Here is a 17237-nt window from a genome sequence, read left to right on the forward strand (position 1 = left end):
AATCACAATATATATAATTGTGATTCTTTCTTGAAGCATCCTGTTTTCTCCTAAACCAAATTACTTAATCATCAAAATTTATTTTACTTTCTCACATTTTCGTTAAAAACGAAAACAAATCTTAGAAAGGCATATTGTATCCAAATCATGCATCTAAACAACAACAACAACAATAATAATAATAATAATAATAATAATAATAATAATAATAATAATAACCTTAATTAAGAGACGAACATAACTTACATTTTCCCCTTACACTTCCTATTATTGACTACTTAATTTCCTCTGTTTTCTTTCTTCTTTGAAGATGGAAACATTGAAAGTTGCCAAAAAAATTGAGTACTTGGAATCCTGTTTAGTTTCTTGTCTTTTATGAATTCAATATCTTAGTTAGGAGTGAGGACATACATCTTACAAACATGTGAATCTAATTCAGCAGAAATTTCTCCTGAAACTGATGATGTTGTTGAATGCTGCCAAAAAAACAAAAAAAATACAAATATATAATCAAAACAATTATGTATCAAAATGTTCTACATTATTGTTGTATGGCCATTTGACAAATTAATCTTTAATATTTTAAGATATTAGACAAATTAATTCGTAATAAATGGACAAATTAGATAATTTAATAATTCAATCGTATTACATTCTAGAAAAATTAACGACTAACTTATCACTTTTAAGAAACTATTAGGGATTAATTTTTTTTAAATTTATTTTATCAGCAACTAATTTCTCTAATATTATAAAAAGAAATCTAACCTCCCATAAATCTCTTGCATGAACTGAAGTTGCAGATTTTAGGCCTAAATCAGACCATGAAGCTGTTACTTTTGCTTTTGATGAGCTTCGATTCCATAAGATCACTGCCACCTTGTTTCCACTAAGAGGACCTGCCCAAACCTACAACAATTTCTCTCTTCTAGTAAGGTACTATCATAATTTTGCAATTACACCTAGAATAATTTTGATGCAATATTGTAAATAATTTTACAGAATTTTCTAATTATATTCGGTTTTTTATCATTATTCACACTGTTACTATAAAATATTGGTCATTTTGCTACGTGATATTATGTAACTATATATATATATATATATATATATATATATATATATATATATATATATATATATATATATATATATATATATATTAATTTAGTATACAGAAATATTGTACAAATAAAATATTTTTGTTATTGATATCATTACAAAAACAATATAGCAAGTACAAGAAAAAAGAAAAAGAAAAAGAAAAGAAATTAATAATGCTAGAGAGACAACAAAATAATTCAAATTTTTTTATTTATTATTTATTTATTATAAAATATATTAAATAAAGGTTAATTTTTTATATGAAAAAAATATTGGTATTTTTGTTAAAAATTGGATTATTTAGTATAATTACAGCTGAGTAGATTTTGCAGATAAAAAGTCAACACGCAGAGTGCGTATTGGATACGTGTTATCATCCTGGCAATGATATGTGTCATCATCCTGCCAATATACAAGATACATTTACAATAGTGTAATACACTTTAAATATCCATCTTTAACCAAAACACCATCTTCATCTCCATATTAAAAATAATTTTTATAAATAAAAGCTAATTTTTTATAATTTTTTACTAATATTTTTTTGTTATTAAACATTTTTTTTAAATTACCTCCAAACCATTATTACTTTTCACCTTCTTTCCTTGAACTCCTAGTTTGTCTGCAATATATATGAAAGTAAATAGCTTAAAAGGCATTCATTGTTTAATAAATTTTAATAATAATAATAATAATAATAATAATTTACTATTATTATTATTATTAGATTTGAGCTTTTTCTCTGCCTTGGTTTACAGCAATAACTTCTGAATTGCTTAGCAGTTCCTTTGTGGTCTTATCAAGGGCCCGAATATCACAACCAATCAATAGAGGAGCCTATAAATTAAAGAGAAAAAAAAGAAACAAAATAGTTATAATATATATAACATACATTTTGTCAATAAAATTTTGTGACATATATAGAAATGAAAATACCTTAGCTAATGCCCATATGCTAAAATGGGCACGGTATTCTTCTGTTGTCATGCCTCCATTTCCAATTTCAAGCATGTCAGGATCTGTTCATAGAAATTTATAATATAAAGTTATTTTAATTTATTAAATACAAAATTAATGCATTATAAACGTTGAATATATTTTACTCTTCAAAAAAAATCACTTTATTTTAAGATCCTTGACAAATGTTCTCCGATAAGTTTCAATCTTAATTTATCTTTTTAGTTAATTTTTTAATATTTAAATAAGTAAAAATTTAATTTTTAGAAACATCAAAAAATTTAAAAAAAAAAATCGAAGTCCTTTTTATTTACAAATTGAAAGAATAAATTAAGACTTCTATTATTTTTAATTACAAATACTCTAGCAACGAATAGTAGTAAAGATAGATAATTACCATTCCATCCTCCAGGTCCAGCATAAGAAGCCCATTTGTCATTTTGATCTGCAAGAGATGTCATGCTGCACAATGTTGAAAAACAAATTCCAACAACGGAATTAAATTTCTCATAAACCAAAAATAATAATAATAATAATAATAATAATAATTATTATTATTATTATTATTATTATTATTATTATTGAGGGTTTTTTATTGGTTTAATTATTCTGTTGGTTCCTATAGTTTTATAAAATTTTCAATTAGGTCCCTATACTTTTTTTTTTAATTGGGTCCCTGTACTAAATTTTTTTTTTCAATTAAGTCTCTTTTAGTAGTAATTGGCTTAATTTTATAGCGATCCAACTAAAAAAAATTGGTATAGGGACCTAAATAAAAGGAAAAAAAAGTGTAGAGACCCGATTAAAAAAAATTTGGTGCAATAACTCAATTAAAAAAAATTATAGGAACCTAATTAAAAATTTCGCAAAACTATAGGGATCAATAGAGTAATTAAACTTTTTTATTTTAATAAATAAATTAATTATAATAATTACCGAAATAAATAATTGAGTAAAGTGTCATTTTTGTCTTTAACGTTTGGGGTAAGTTCTATTTGTGTCCCTAACGTTTAAATCGTCCTATTTGTATCCCTAACGTTTATAAAAGTGATTCAATGTTATCCTACTATCAATTATACTAACAAATCAGATTATATTTTTCAATTATTCTTACTTGAATGTATTCATTCTCAATTAGGTCTCACTTAGATTTGTTCGATTTTAATATTATACCCACTATTTGTGTTTAGATTCAATTATATCCCTAGAAAAGTGAATTATGTAAATGTTGTAGGAATTAGTTTCAACTTTTGATGAACTATTTTTCGGAGTGAATCATCGATTCTATCACAGACATTTGTATTCTAACTCCAAGAAGAGATTTTCAAAATTCAAACTAAAGCGCTCATGATGTGTAATTGACTGCATGATAACATTGAATCACTTTTACAAACGTTAGGAATACAAATAGCACGATTTTTAAACGTTAGGAACGCAAATAGGATTTATTCCAAACGTTAAGGACAAAAACAATACTTTATTCTAAATAATTTTAATCTCTTCTACCAACCTTTTTATATATTAATTGCATGTTAAAAATTTGGATTATTAATAATATTAATATTTTTTACTATTTTTTATTATTTTAATCTCTTCTACCAATCTCATCTCGTTTATAATGTAAATAAGATATATACAAAATTATCTCATTTATTTCGGTAATTATTATAAAAAAATCCTTATTATTGATAGTCACCTGTCCCAGTTATCTTTAATGTCTCCAGTTGTTCTCCAACTATTTCCAACACCCGGGGCCCAAGTTGCCGGATCTTCCAATCCCCTGTGTTTGAAAAGAAAATTGCAATTTCTAACAATATAAGTAATCAATGTTCCTAAGAAATCAACATGTTTATGATATTCAACTACTCTATCTCACCATTCACACATGGAGAAGAAGATTGATCTTCCAGAGTTTAATAAAGCTTTACTCATTCTTGGGTACCTGATTCATAAATAAAATCTATAAATTCATTGATTATATATATATATTATTAAATCCCATTAATTAATACCTCTCTTTGGGGCTTATATTATTGTTGTTACAATTATCATACTTCAAGTAGTCAACTCCCTAAAATAACATTGAAAACATAAGTTAATTATACATACATGAATCCAAATAAAAAAAAAAATTATATAAGTGTAAAATGACTTTTAAATGAATGTATTACCCAAGAAGCAAATGTTTTTGCATCTTGTTCTTCGTGTCCCAGTGATCCAGGCATAGTTTTGCTGCATGTCTGATTTCTACAAAGATATTATTGTAATTAAAAAATTAAAAAAAATAATTTTTTAATATTAATATTAATATTGTGTTTAATCTGAAATACATACCCAGCATCGGAATAAATTCCTAACTTTAAACCTTTGCTATGAACATAATCGGCTAGAGCCTTAATTCCTGAAGGGAATGTTGAAGCTTTTGCAACCAAATTGTCCTGCCACAAAAAAATAAAAACAATTTTATCATGTGAATTTTCTCGTGATCACTTGATATAATTAATTAAGTGTAATTTTTTAGTATTAATTTTTCGATTATTCAGTAAATAATAAATAATATTATTCATTACCTGTGAGTCTCGGTTCAATTCTCCCCAACAATCATCTAAAAAAAGAAAATATTAAGATTTTTCCAATATATAGTAGATGAATTGAATGATAGTTATTGGTAATGATAATAATGTTTACTCCTATATAATAATAATAATAATAATAATAATAATAATAATAATAATAATAATAATAATAATAATAATAATAATAAATATAAATTTTTGTCGTACCTATGTTGATATAATGGTATCCCAAAGCAGAAAGACCCGTTGACACCATTGCATCAGCTGCATATTGAAAGATATATAAATAACATATGTTATTAGTTTTTAATTCTATCTATAAAATATTAATATACGTCCAACTGTGTTAGAAATAAAATATTTTGCATTGATTTAATTTATTTTAAAATCATTTGAAATGAAAATAAAACATTATATTTCGAATTAATTATATAAAATAAAAATATTTAATTTAAAAATTGATATAATAACTTAATTTATAATTTTATTATTATTTATTTACTGTACAATCTTCATTCAACCATCAGACTTCTAAACTTTTTTCCTCTTTTCAAATCATTTTCTTAGACATTAATAGTTTAATTAATACTGTTTAAATGGTAAAAATGACTTTTTATACTTTTAGTACTCCAAATAATTTCAATTCTAATTAAATTATATATGTATAAAAGATTTGAGGCAAGTGTATGTTAAAGCAAATTCGTATGATTTATAAAATCAATTTAATTCTTGGTTTTCAAAACAAAACAAAAAATATTTTAAAATATATTATTGTGTATAAAAATAATTTTTATTAATTGTATTCCAAATACACCCTATATGATTCTTAAATATATTATCGTATTAAAAATCAAACGTCTGTGATTATAGTGTCATCAAGTTATACCTGTTTGTCGAATCAAGTCTTCATTAATTTGGCAGTCAAAGTGATTCCAGCTATTCCATCTGATTTATCAATAATTGCTCATTGAATATATTATGCAAGATATTATATTCGCATATATATATATAATTGATTTTTTTTATGGAAAAATGAAAGTAATATAGAACCACTTTTTAATACTAATACTCCTTATTCTATTAAAAAAACATAAACTATACCAACTAACTAGGATGATTATTGGTCTACTTAATAGATATAATTACAAATCTAACATCTCTTATATATAAAATTTTTACATAATTTATAAGTGTATATGAGATATCATTTTTTTCATGAACTAATTTTTAAAATTGAGTTAAATTTATCCAATGTCAATCTTAACATAGTATGACTAGAAATGTCAAATAAACCAGGTTAGACGGATTCATTTAAGCTTAATTTGCCTAAATCCGTTTCATAGACTTTAATTTTCAAGCCTAGATCATTAATGACCAGTCTATGTCGAATTAAACCGGCTGCCCTATTAATTTTTTAAAAATTTAATTTTCGGATTAAAAATAATATTTTAACAAAAAATGTCACTTTTAGACAAAAAAAAAATCTTAAACAAACAAAGTTTTTTTAGTAGTTAGAGTCGGATATTTGAGTCGATAAAAAATTATATTTAAAAAAGTATTTTTTTTCCTTTTATAAAACACAAAAATTTAAACAGTTAGTTTAATCTGTTATTTTTTAGATTAATCGCCGGACTCAATTCATTTAATCTAAAATTTAAATGAATCTGATTTTATTGGCAAAAGTCTACTTGTTTAAACAGATAAACAAGTTGACGCAACGAATTGAATTTAATTAACCCATTTTAATGACCATAGTAAGTATCACGATTTATATATCAATGTTATTGGGCGTAATCTCTCGTCTCATAAACTAATTTTTTAGGTTGAGTTAAACTTACTCAATTTTAATTCTAATAAATATCTTAATCTTTAAACAGAATATTTAGATTTGTCAAGAATTTAATTTAAAAAAAAAACAAATTTCTCACTGAAAAACTACTTAGTTCTTCATGGAATTTTTGTCATGTGAGCTGGATAACGTTAATACTATTTGTAGTAATAAAATCTAAATTATAAAGCTCCGATCCCTAATACTTAAGTTGTCAAATGAAAATGATAAAGCTTGGCTGAAAATGTGAAGATAAATAATCGAAATAAAGTTGGTTGTTATTATATATCATTATTGATTGTCCAACCCCAATATATCATAAGAAGACTCAATAATGGATGCTTACTTATTAGCTTTATATGCATAAATTAAAGCTGGTAGGGTAAACACAACAACAAATAATAGCAACTAACTCGAGATAAGATTGGATTATTGTTCCCTATAAATAGTGGCTTAGGTAAATCAATATATATAATATATCTATAAACAAATTAAGTGCAAGTATACGTAATTAATGGCTCTAGCTTGCACCTAATGTTTTGATGTTGAGGTGTGTTATAAAGTCCACAAATTAAATCATGGTTTATATATATTTAGCACTAACTAATGCGAGGATATGCATTATTTTGTGACCAAGCACTATTATGGGTATATCCATTAATCCATGTGAGACTTGTCCATATGGTTTTGCGCGTATACAAAAATAAAAATCAACTCAGGATTTGACACATTATTGATGGTTATGTTACATATTCTACACCTACCCTATTAAATCAATTGGTTATAACCACTTCTTTCTGGATTTTTTTTTTTTGCCTTATCAATTAAGGAGTTTTTATGATATTAGAAGGAAAAAAGTTACAATAATGAAACCTAATTATTGGTGTAGAAGAGTCTTTGAGCGAGAATATATAAGCCTTTTTCAACTAAATTAAGTCTTTTTATGACATACATTAAGAATAATCACACTACAATAAACTTTTAAAATAATTGGTCTTTATCTAGCACCAGTTTAGCCACCAACATCAAAACCATTCAATTTGATCGCTGAAAGGATTGTTAATTTAAAATTTAGCTACAAACACTAAAATCATTCTAATTGGTCACTAAATTTAAAATTAGCAACCGATTTAGTGACAAAAACAAAAAAATAGATTTTTGAATCTTTTAAAAACTCTTGATTGTTAAATTGGTCATTAATTTTTAATTTAGTGGCCAATCAACTATACACACCACAAAAAATTATTAGAACAGTGATTGATTTTAACCACCAACAAAAAAAAAATAAAAAAAAGTATGGTTATACTTAAATAATGTAAGAAAAATGTTAGAAAATTGACTTTTTTTTTCTACATTTGAATTAATATTAACTATTTTTTTTTCTTGTTGACACTGAAAGTGTTAGGTTCTTAGCATTGTCTATAATAAGATATAAATGATAATAAATGAAAAATAAGATTAAAGAATTAATTAAAGGAGGTAGGCATATACCCCATGGGTGGTGTAAGGCCGAGTAAGGACGATCCATTATTATTGTCCAACAATAAACGATGAGATGCTGATGATGAAGATGTTGAAGTAATAAACAGCAGAAGAAGGAGCCACAACCATAACGCAACCCCTTTCTTCCATGCCATATTCATGGAATCACCACCTGATATATGTATATATATATTATTTTGTTCTGGTTATATATATAGTAGTAGGTGGGAAATATCGAAAGACTGAAGAATAAGAATAAATAAAAGAAGAGATCGGAATTCAAGAGAAGGAAGAGACAATAATGATAATAATAATAATAATATTCAACTTGCTTGGAAGACACTGCTATTCACTATTCAGTGTTCAAGCAATAATGATGGAAAGCACAGAGCTAAAGGCCTAAATCCCATGTATCTATATATATATACATACATGGGTAAAGTTTACCATGCTTATGGTGGGTAAACACTTTTAGCTACATTCAAAAAAAAAAATATTAAAATTATACTATTTAACGTTTTCGCAATATTTTTATTCTTTCAATTAAAAAACATTGTTAAATAATAAAAAAATATTATTTTCATTTTAATTTTAATTTTAATTAATAACACTTTTAAGTAAAAGTGTGGTTAAAAGTATATAGTTATCGTAATCAATGTAACTATAAATGTCATAGCATAAATCAAGTTTTAGAGGAGCACAAAAATTGGATATGACTAAATTTTTTATTTAATTCGTACTAAAATTATTAAATTAGATCGAATCTAATAATATTAGTATTTTTTAGAAATCGAATCTATAATTTACGGATCGGTCAGCTATCAAATATCGGATATACTTATCGAAAAAAAACAAATAATAGAAAAGCATCTCTAATAATTAGGGGTGAATGCGGGTCGGATATGACTAAAATCTTGATTCGATTTACACTAAAATCATCGAATCGGATTTAGTATCTGCAGTTTTTACTTTTTAAACTTGAATCCGATTCGCACATTTGCAGATTGGATCAGATCGGATATAGGATATATCTGCAAAGTATAAAAATATTTTAAGAAGCTTATTTTTATTAAAAGAATCAATAAATTTTTTTTTCACTGTTTTAAACATGTTTACTCTTAAAATATAATTAAACCTATTTTTTTAAAAATAATAAAAATAAAATAATACAACATATATGATCATTATTAGTTGAAATATAAAAAGAGAATATTTACTTATTTATTTATTCATTTTGCGGATCTACAGATATGCGAATATCTACCTAAAATCCACAATCCGATTCTATTAGTGTACGGATCGAATCAATTTTCGCAACTTTGGGATCGAATTCGGATAAACACCGCAGATATGCAGATCGAATCCGACCCATGAACACCCTTACTAATAATCCAAAAAATAAAAAATTCAAAAAATTTATTTTCCCTTTCTTTTACACTTACTTACTTCAAAAATACTATTAAAATATGTTTTAAAAATAAAGTATCTTTTTTGACTCAAACATTTGGGATGAATACGTCTCAAAATTGTTCATAATATTTAAATCGTGCTTCTAACGTTTCAAAATCATATCGATGTTGTCCTGTCATTAATGATCTGTTAACATAATTGATGGTAGGATAATATTAAAACGATTTTAAAACGTTAGAAATTTAAATAGGACGGAAATGTTGGGGACAAAAACGATACATTATTTTAATTTTTTACTAAACATGATTATTCAATTATCTTTTAATCACATATAAGTAAATTACTTCTAATCACATTACTTTTGTTCTATGTGAATTTATTTTTACTTGATTAGATAATTTTTTTAAGAGTCATATATTATTTTTGTCCAAAACGTTTTTATCCTACCAAAGTTTTCAGCATTTCATAATCGTCTTAATATTGTCCAATTGTCAACTCTGTTAACAGATCACTAACGAGAGGATAATATTGAGACAATTTTAAAATGTCAGAGACTTAAATAAGATAATTTAAACATTAAGAATAACTTCAAAATTTATCCCAAACGTTGATAAAAATAATATTTTACTATTAAATAATAAAAATAATACAACTAAATTATATAATAATAATAATAATAATAATAATAATAATAATAATAATAATAATAATATCAACAGACAAATCAAATTTAATTATCCGACATTCTCACCACAACAACAAATAAATAATAATATAAATTTTAATATTCTAATATTCTAAAAGTGCAACAAAAATTAAAAGCTAAACCAAATAAAAAATTCTTAAACATAACATAACATATAATTTTTTAATTTATTTTGTAGATCTACAAATCCGTTGATACATAGATGTAAAATTTGGAGTCCGATTCTATTTAACTACAAATCAAATCAGATATTACAAATCAGATTATATCTATAAATTATAAATCAGATGTAAATAAATAGATCGAATCTAATCCATAAACATTCATATTTAATTTTGTCTCTACATATACATCATATGTATTGTACTATGTATGAAATTAAAGCTAAGTCAAAAGGACCTATATAAGTAAGCCAAGTCTCTGGTGGTTATGGTTATGGTAACTAGTGGTGGTTAAAGCTACACTTTTAACTTAAAAGTGTAACTCTTCACAAAGAAAAGCGTCACCTAATGGAAAAAAAGTAAATTAGAAGATTTAAGAGAAGAAATAATTAAGTTATCAAAATTAATAGATCAAAAATTAATGATTTTAACTAATGTTAACTGTAATGACACCGAATTCTTAAAATCAATACAAAATGATTTTTTTCAAAATCTTTATTTTACTATAAGTTTTATTGAAGGACTTCAAAAACCTGAAAAAACTTATTTTTCACACGGAATTTCTAAAAAATGTTACCATGGAAATGATTCCCCACATCTATATCATACTTTTAACCCACAATTAAATTCTATAGTAGATATGCTTGAAGAAATATTAACATCCATAAAATTTCAAAGAAATAAGGAAAAAGAGAATCCCAAGGAAGAAAAATTTCAAAACATAATTAACATAACAGATTTAAAAGTAAAACCACCACTAAAATTATGAATATTGAAGAAAAATTAGAAGAAGTTACAATGCTTTTTAAACAATTAAAAATGGCTTAAGAAAATAATATTATGGAACAGGAATTTCAAATAGAAGAAGAATTAGTAAATTCTGAAAATATAGAAAATGAAGAACATATCTTAGACTATTCAAGTGACGAAGAACCAGCAATTCCAATACAAGTTAAAAATGAAGCTGGAACATCTAAGGATAATCAATCTCAATTTAAATGAAAAACAGGTTTTGATAATTATGCTTTTAAAAAAGGGTTTATAAATAAAGATTCAAAATATACAAAAATACCATCAAAATACATCCCTAAAATCCAGGAAATGGAAGGAGAAAGAATGCTTGACTTAGACTGTAAAAAAAATGAAAAAGAAATTTTCGAAAATTGGTTGAATTCCTTTTTATTAGAAGCTTTTACTAATCCAAAGCTTAGTGAATTGTCTGGAAGAGATATTTGGAATTACATAGGGTTTCATACTAAAGGAACTATAAGAGATTATATGACATCAATAGAAAACCAAATAATAGAAGATTTAGCAATAAAAGCAACAGCTTATGATAAGATATTATATATAATGATGATTCTATATAAAGAATTTTTTGGAAAAAATATTATAGATCATAAACAAGAAGTCTATAATAAAGAATATCAAGAAGCAAAAAACCATTTAGCTAATATTCAGATATATGATCTATGTAACGTGGAATCTTATATATGCGAATATAGAATACATTATTACAAATTAAAAGAAGAAGATAAAAATCATTATCTTAGTATGTATATAACAAAACTTCCATATCCTGCTAATGAATTTATAATGGGAAGATTTATAAGAGAGATAAATAGAGGGACAATTGAAAATAATTTTGGTGGAGCAACCTCTGCAATAAGAGAGGAAATAAAGAACGTTGTATGCAAGAAGCAACTCAAAAAAGATTTGCGAATATAATTAGAATTTGTTGTCAGGATAATGAAGAGATACCCCAAAAATATGGTCTTAATAAAAATTTTCAAAGAAAAAGAAAACATCAATTTAGAAAAAGAAAATACTATCCAAACTGGAGAAAAAAGAGGTATTTTAGAAAAAGAAATAACGATAAAAGCAAAAGACAAAAAAATGACTATTACCCGAATAAAAAAGAAAATTGTAAGTGTTGGTATTGCCAAGAAGAAGGACACTATGCAAATGAATGCCCGAAAAAGAAGGATAAAAAGGATCTTACTAAGCAAATAGAAATTGCTAAGTCCTGTTTAATGGAACCATTAAAGGAATCTGATGATAACTTAAACTATATTTTTGAGTATGTCTCGGAAACAGACTCAGAGACTGAGTAATAATACCACATTTATTACTATAAAAATAACAGAAAAGTGTATAAATGCTTTCATAGATTCTGGAGCAACACAATGCTTTGCTAGTTCAAATATAAAACTTGATTGGAAAAAATTAAAGAAACCATTAAGAGTTAGAATAGCTGACAAATCAATACATAAAATTGACTAAAAAGCAGAGATGGTTGAAATTTTTATTCAAAATTATAGGTTCATTGTCCCATCAATATATATGTTAGATTCTGGAATGGATTTTATCATAGGAAATAACTTTTTAAAGTTATATCATCCATTCATTCAAGAATTAACATATATAGTTCTAAAAGCTCCACACGATTCTTCAATAAATCAAAAATTAAAACGTATAAAAATACCAACTACTATAGATAAGATCTTAAAATTTAAAATATTTTCTATATTAGAGACATGTTATTTAAATTTATACTTTCAGATAAATATCCCAAAAAATAATCTTGAAATAAAGATAGAAGAACTTTTGGATGAAATTTGTGCTGAAAATCCTTTAGATGTTAAAAATAGAAATAACGAATTAGTAAGTATTAAATTAAAAGATCCTACAAAAGAGATAAATGTTCCAAATAAAATCCCTTATTCCACAAGAGATAGAGAAGAGTTTTCATTAGAATGTAGAGATCTTTTGGAAAAAGGAATTATAAGATTAAGTAAAAGTCCTCATGCGGCTCCAGCCTTTTATGTCGAAAACAATAATGAAATTAAAAGAGGAAAACGAAGAATGGTTATTAACTATAAGAAGATGAATGAAGCAACTATTGGTGATGCTCATAAACTTCCAAGAAAAGATTTTATTTTAGAAAAAATTAAAGGAGCAACTTGGTTTTCATCTCTTGATGCAAAATCAGGATATTGGCAACTTCGTTTAGACGAAGAAACAAAGAAATTAACTGCTTTTACTTGCCCAACAAAAGAATCAACAAGTGTGTTGCTCTATGAATGAAATGTATTGCCATTCGGATTAAAACAAGCCCCAGGTATTTATCAAAGATTTATGGAAGAAAATCTAAAAGATTTAAATGAATTTGTTTTAGTGTACATTGATGATATACTAATTTTTACAAAACAGGATAAAGAAGATCATCTTCAAAAATTATTAATGGTTTTAGAAAGATGTAAATAAAAAGGATTAGTTCTTAGAGAATGCAAGAATAGCAAAACAAGAAATAGAGTTTCTTGGATTAATTTTATCCACTCAAGGAAAGCTAAAACTTCAGCCAAACGTCCTAAAAAAGGTAAATTTATTTCCTAATAAAATAGAAGATAGAAAATAATTATAAAGATTTTTAGGGTGCATAAATTATATTTCTGATCAAGGATTTTTAAAGAATATAACAGAATACACTAAAAGCTTATTTCCAAAAATAAGTACTAAAAAAGAATGGAAATGGGATGAAAAAGACAGTATGCAAATTCAAAGAATTAAAGAGTTATGTGAAAAGCTTCCAGAACTCTATATTCTAGAAGAAAATGACTACTTAATAGTAGAAACAGATGCTTCAGACATAACCTGGTCAAGATGTCTAAAAGCTAAGAAAGCTATAAAAAGTTTGGAACAAGAAAAAGAATCACTAGATTCTAAATATTCCCAAAAGGAATTACTTTGCAGGTATATTTCAGAGACTTTTACTCTAACAGAACAGAGATATACCAGTCATGAAAAAGAAACTCTAGCAGCAATTAAATCTCTTAAGAAATGAAAAATTAATTTACTACCCAGAGAATTTACATTAAGGACAGATTCAAGTTACCTAACAGGTTTCATACGATATAATTTAAAAGTTGATTATAATCATGGGCGATTGGTAAGATGGCAATTATTTTTGTTACAATATCCAATAAAAATTGAATATATTAAGGGTGACAAAAATGTTATTGCAGATACATTAACAAGAGAATGGAGTTCGTCTACAACGCATTAGATCAAGAAATTCAAAAATATGAGCAAGAATTCGAAAAATGCAAGCGTTGCCAGCAAATAAGGACACAAATCCAATCCCTCAAGAAGGCCATTGAAGTAATGAAATCAACACAACAAGCAAAACCATCAGAGTTCAGCCAGCTAAGCATGGTGGACAAACCAGGTGAAGAAAAAATTTCAGAAAATAAAACAACTGCTGAAATTATTAAAAAATCCACACAAGACAAAAAATATTATGTGATTTATAATGGCCCCATGAAAGGAGTATATGATGCGTGGGAAAAAGCAGCACCATTTACACATCAATCAAGGATAATTCATAAAGGAGAGTTTTTAACACTGGAAGAGGTAAAGGAATCCTTCAGAGAATATGAAGCTCTTCATCCAGAGCAAATCCTAAAAAGAGCAGATAAAGCTCCAATTCAAACCCAGAGAACAGGGATAATAAGAAACATTCCTACAAGGGCTGAAATCAAGGAAAAGAAAAGGGTCTGTAGATCAAATTTCAGAGAAACCCTTAACATAGTCCTGAATTGGACTGAAGAAAAAAGGGCAATCTTGGGATATTATCCTATTGCCAAAGAACAGCTAACAAAGCTGGTTATATTTCCAGATGCTTCCCCATCTGACACCTATCAGTTTTTCCAGTATGGATTAATTGATACAATTTTAATTTTTAATGATTTGAAAATTATTAGTGAGTTTCCTGCAGGATTCATTGATGCAGTAAAGAGATTTAAAAATATGATTGACAACGTAAATCCAAGGGATATATCCCTAAAATTTACGAATAGTCAACCTATTTTTAATGAAGAAGAAGAATGCTTGGTTCCAGCACATCAAGTAATCTTCATGTCCGTCTTCCCAGGAAATTTTCAACTAATTGATCAAGTTCAGGATTTAACAATCTACAATCATGAAGGAAGATTAGCCAGCACACTAGCAAGGGTCTTCGAAAGAACTCAAAAGATAACAAGGGAATCTCACACAAGAATCAATTATAAAAGCAGAAATACTTTGCTTATGTCCAGTAAAAAGAATGAAATTGAAGAAAGAGAGGTGAGACTCTTAGTGGAATTTGAATCAGCATTCTACAACTTATCTGGACTCTTAGAAAAGCTCCCCGAAGGGATAAAGAGGAATCTCTGCTATTTGATAAAAGACAGAGAAGACCACAAGTGCCAGCTATGTCAGAGTTATCTGAAGAAAGCAATAATGAAACGGAATCAACCCACATGATAAAGGAAGAAGACAACGCATCTGAAGGTCACATGATGAAAGAGGAGGACAGCACATCTGAAGCATCTCTCAACATTATTGCATAGTAACATAAGCGCTTAGGTCATAGAGCACCAACAATGTAGCTGGTGCAAGATAATAAACAATGACGTAAGCAATGACGTCATAAGAAGGGTAAGGATGGGAATTGTCCATCAGACCCAACCATTATAAATAGATTGCTTAGGCAATTGTAGAAGGCATCAGACAATAGAAAGCATGAGGCTAAGAGTACTCATATGCTAGGAGAGCAAGGAGGAAGCTACCGAGGCGATTTTATAGTCTGAAGAAGAATTCCCTTAGGAAAAACCAATTCTAAACTCCCCTCTGGAGTTAGTATCTATAATCTCCCCTCTGGAGATAAAAACATCTTATGTAAAATATTCTAAATAAAGGAAGTTTTTCTCCAGAAAGGTACGCCTTTATCCTAATCTCTTAGTTATGAATTATTTAGAAAGTTTAGAATTAACGGAAGAATCTGATTATTATAGATTATCTGCTTTATTAGATAATGAAAAACAGGCTGTTCTAAAAACAGAATTAAATCTCAAATCAAATGAAAATTTTAATAAACAAAATCTTTTAAAAGAAGTTTTTAATAGAAAAAATATAATATACTATGGAAAAATTCAACTTGAAGCCCCTATAAAGATAAAATCCGCCAATGGAGAACTTGAAATAGCTTTGATAAATGATGAAGAATTGAGTAAATAGATTGAGAAAATTAAGGATCAACAAAAAAGATCTAAAATTGGATGGATCCATATTAGTACTATACAAGTCTTAATCAAATCTACATATATGAAAGGAATTAATTCACCAATAAGCTTAGCAATCTGTGATAAAAGAATTACTGATGACCCAATAGATCAAATAATTGGAATTGTTCATGGAAACTTGGCAAACGTAAATGTTAAATTCAATGCCCATCTTGGATACGCTATACCTTTATCAACTGAAAATCTTGGAAGATCTATAAGCTTAGCTTATAAATTTCACAGAAAGAATCTAATGGAATAAGATAATGAACCATTTTCAATTACATATGCAATAAATTATGCTTTAACAAATAGCCATCATAGTATAATATTTAAAAACAGAGAAAGAATTTATGTTGATGAATTATTTCAGAAAATTATAAAAACAGAAATACCAAAATATAAAGCTATTGAAAACCCAGTTCTATTATTAAAAGAACCATCAGGAAAATTAGTTTCATCGAATTTTCAAATAAGAGAATCTAAAATTAATAGCCCTTTAAGTTTATCTAAGTTAAAAATCAAAGAAGAAAATTTTGAAATAAAAGAACTAACAAAAAAGGTCGAAAAATTAAATGAAACCCTAAACACTAAATTATGACAGTAAATAAAGAAGAAATATATGTAACTTATCAAGACAAGAAACAAGAGCTATTTGAAAGAAAAAATCGGTTGAATTATTTACAGTTTTCTGAAATAAATCAAAGAGTATTTAAAGCCCTAAAAATAATCTATGACAGGTTGAAAAGAGAAGTTGAAGAGCTAGAGAAATTAATAGAATTTCTAGAAAATAGTGATGAATCAATGATAGAGTTTGCAGAAATTTTAAAATAAATAATGAAGCATAAAAAAATTGAAAAACCAGAAAATAAAATTAAAAGAAATAGGACAAGAAAATTAAAAGGTAAAATA

The 17237-nt window shown here is 26.2% G+C and overlaps 1 protein-coding gene across 1 annotated transcript; it reads right to left on the reverse strand.

Moving 5' to 3' along the window:
* Positions 1-203: 203 nt before the first annotated feature.
* On the reverse strand, positions 204-8348 carry LOC112801794 (alpha-galactosidase). The gene is made up of 15 exons (XM_025844713.3): positions 7957-8348; positions 5524-5582; positions 4845-4901; positions 4632-4666; positions 4396-4499; positions 4233-4308; positions 4074-4132; positions 3938-4003; positions 3758-3841; positions 2459-2523; positions 2041-2123; positions 1851-1941; positions 1677-1726; positions 769-909; positions 204-476 (listed from the first exon to the last, which is right to left on the reverse strand). Exons 1-15 carry the CDS (start codon positions 8106-8108, stop codon positions 390-392), a joined length of 1209 nt encoding a protein of 402 aa, XP_025700498.1. The 5' UTR covers positions 8109-8348; the 3' UTR covers positions 204-389.
* Between the last annotated feature and the right edge of the window lie 8889 nt (positions 8349-17237).

This window comes from Arachis hypogaea, chromosome 5 (assembly GCF_003086295.3).
Source record: "Arachis hypogaea cultivar Tifrunner chromosome 5, arahy.Tifrunner.gnm2.J5K5, whole genome shotgun sequence".
NCBI lineage: Eukaryota > Viridiplantae > Streptophyta > Magnoliopsida > Fabales > Fabaceae > Arachis > Arachis hypogaea.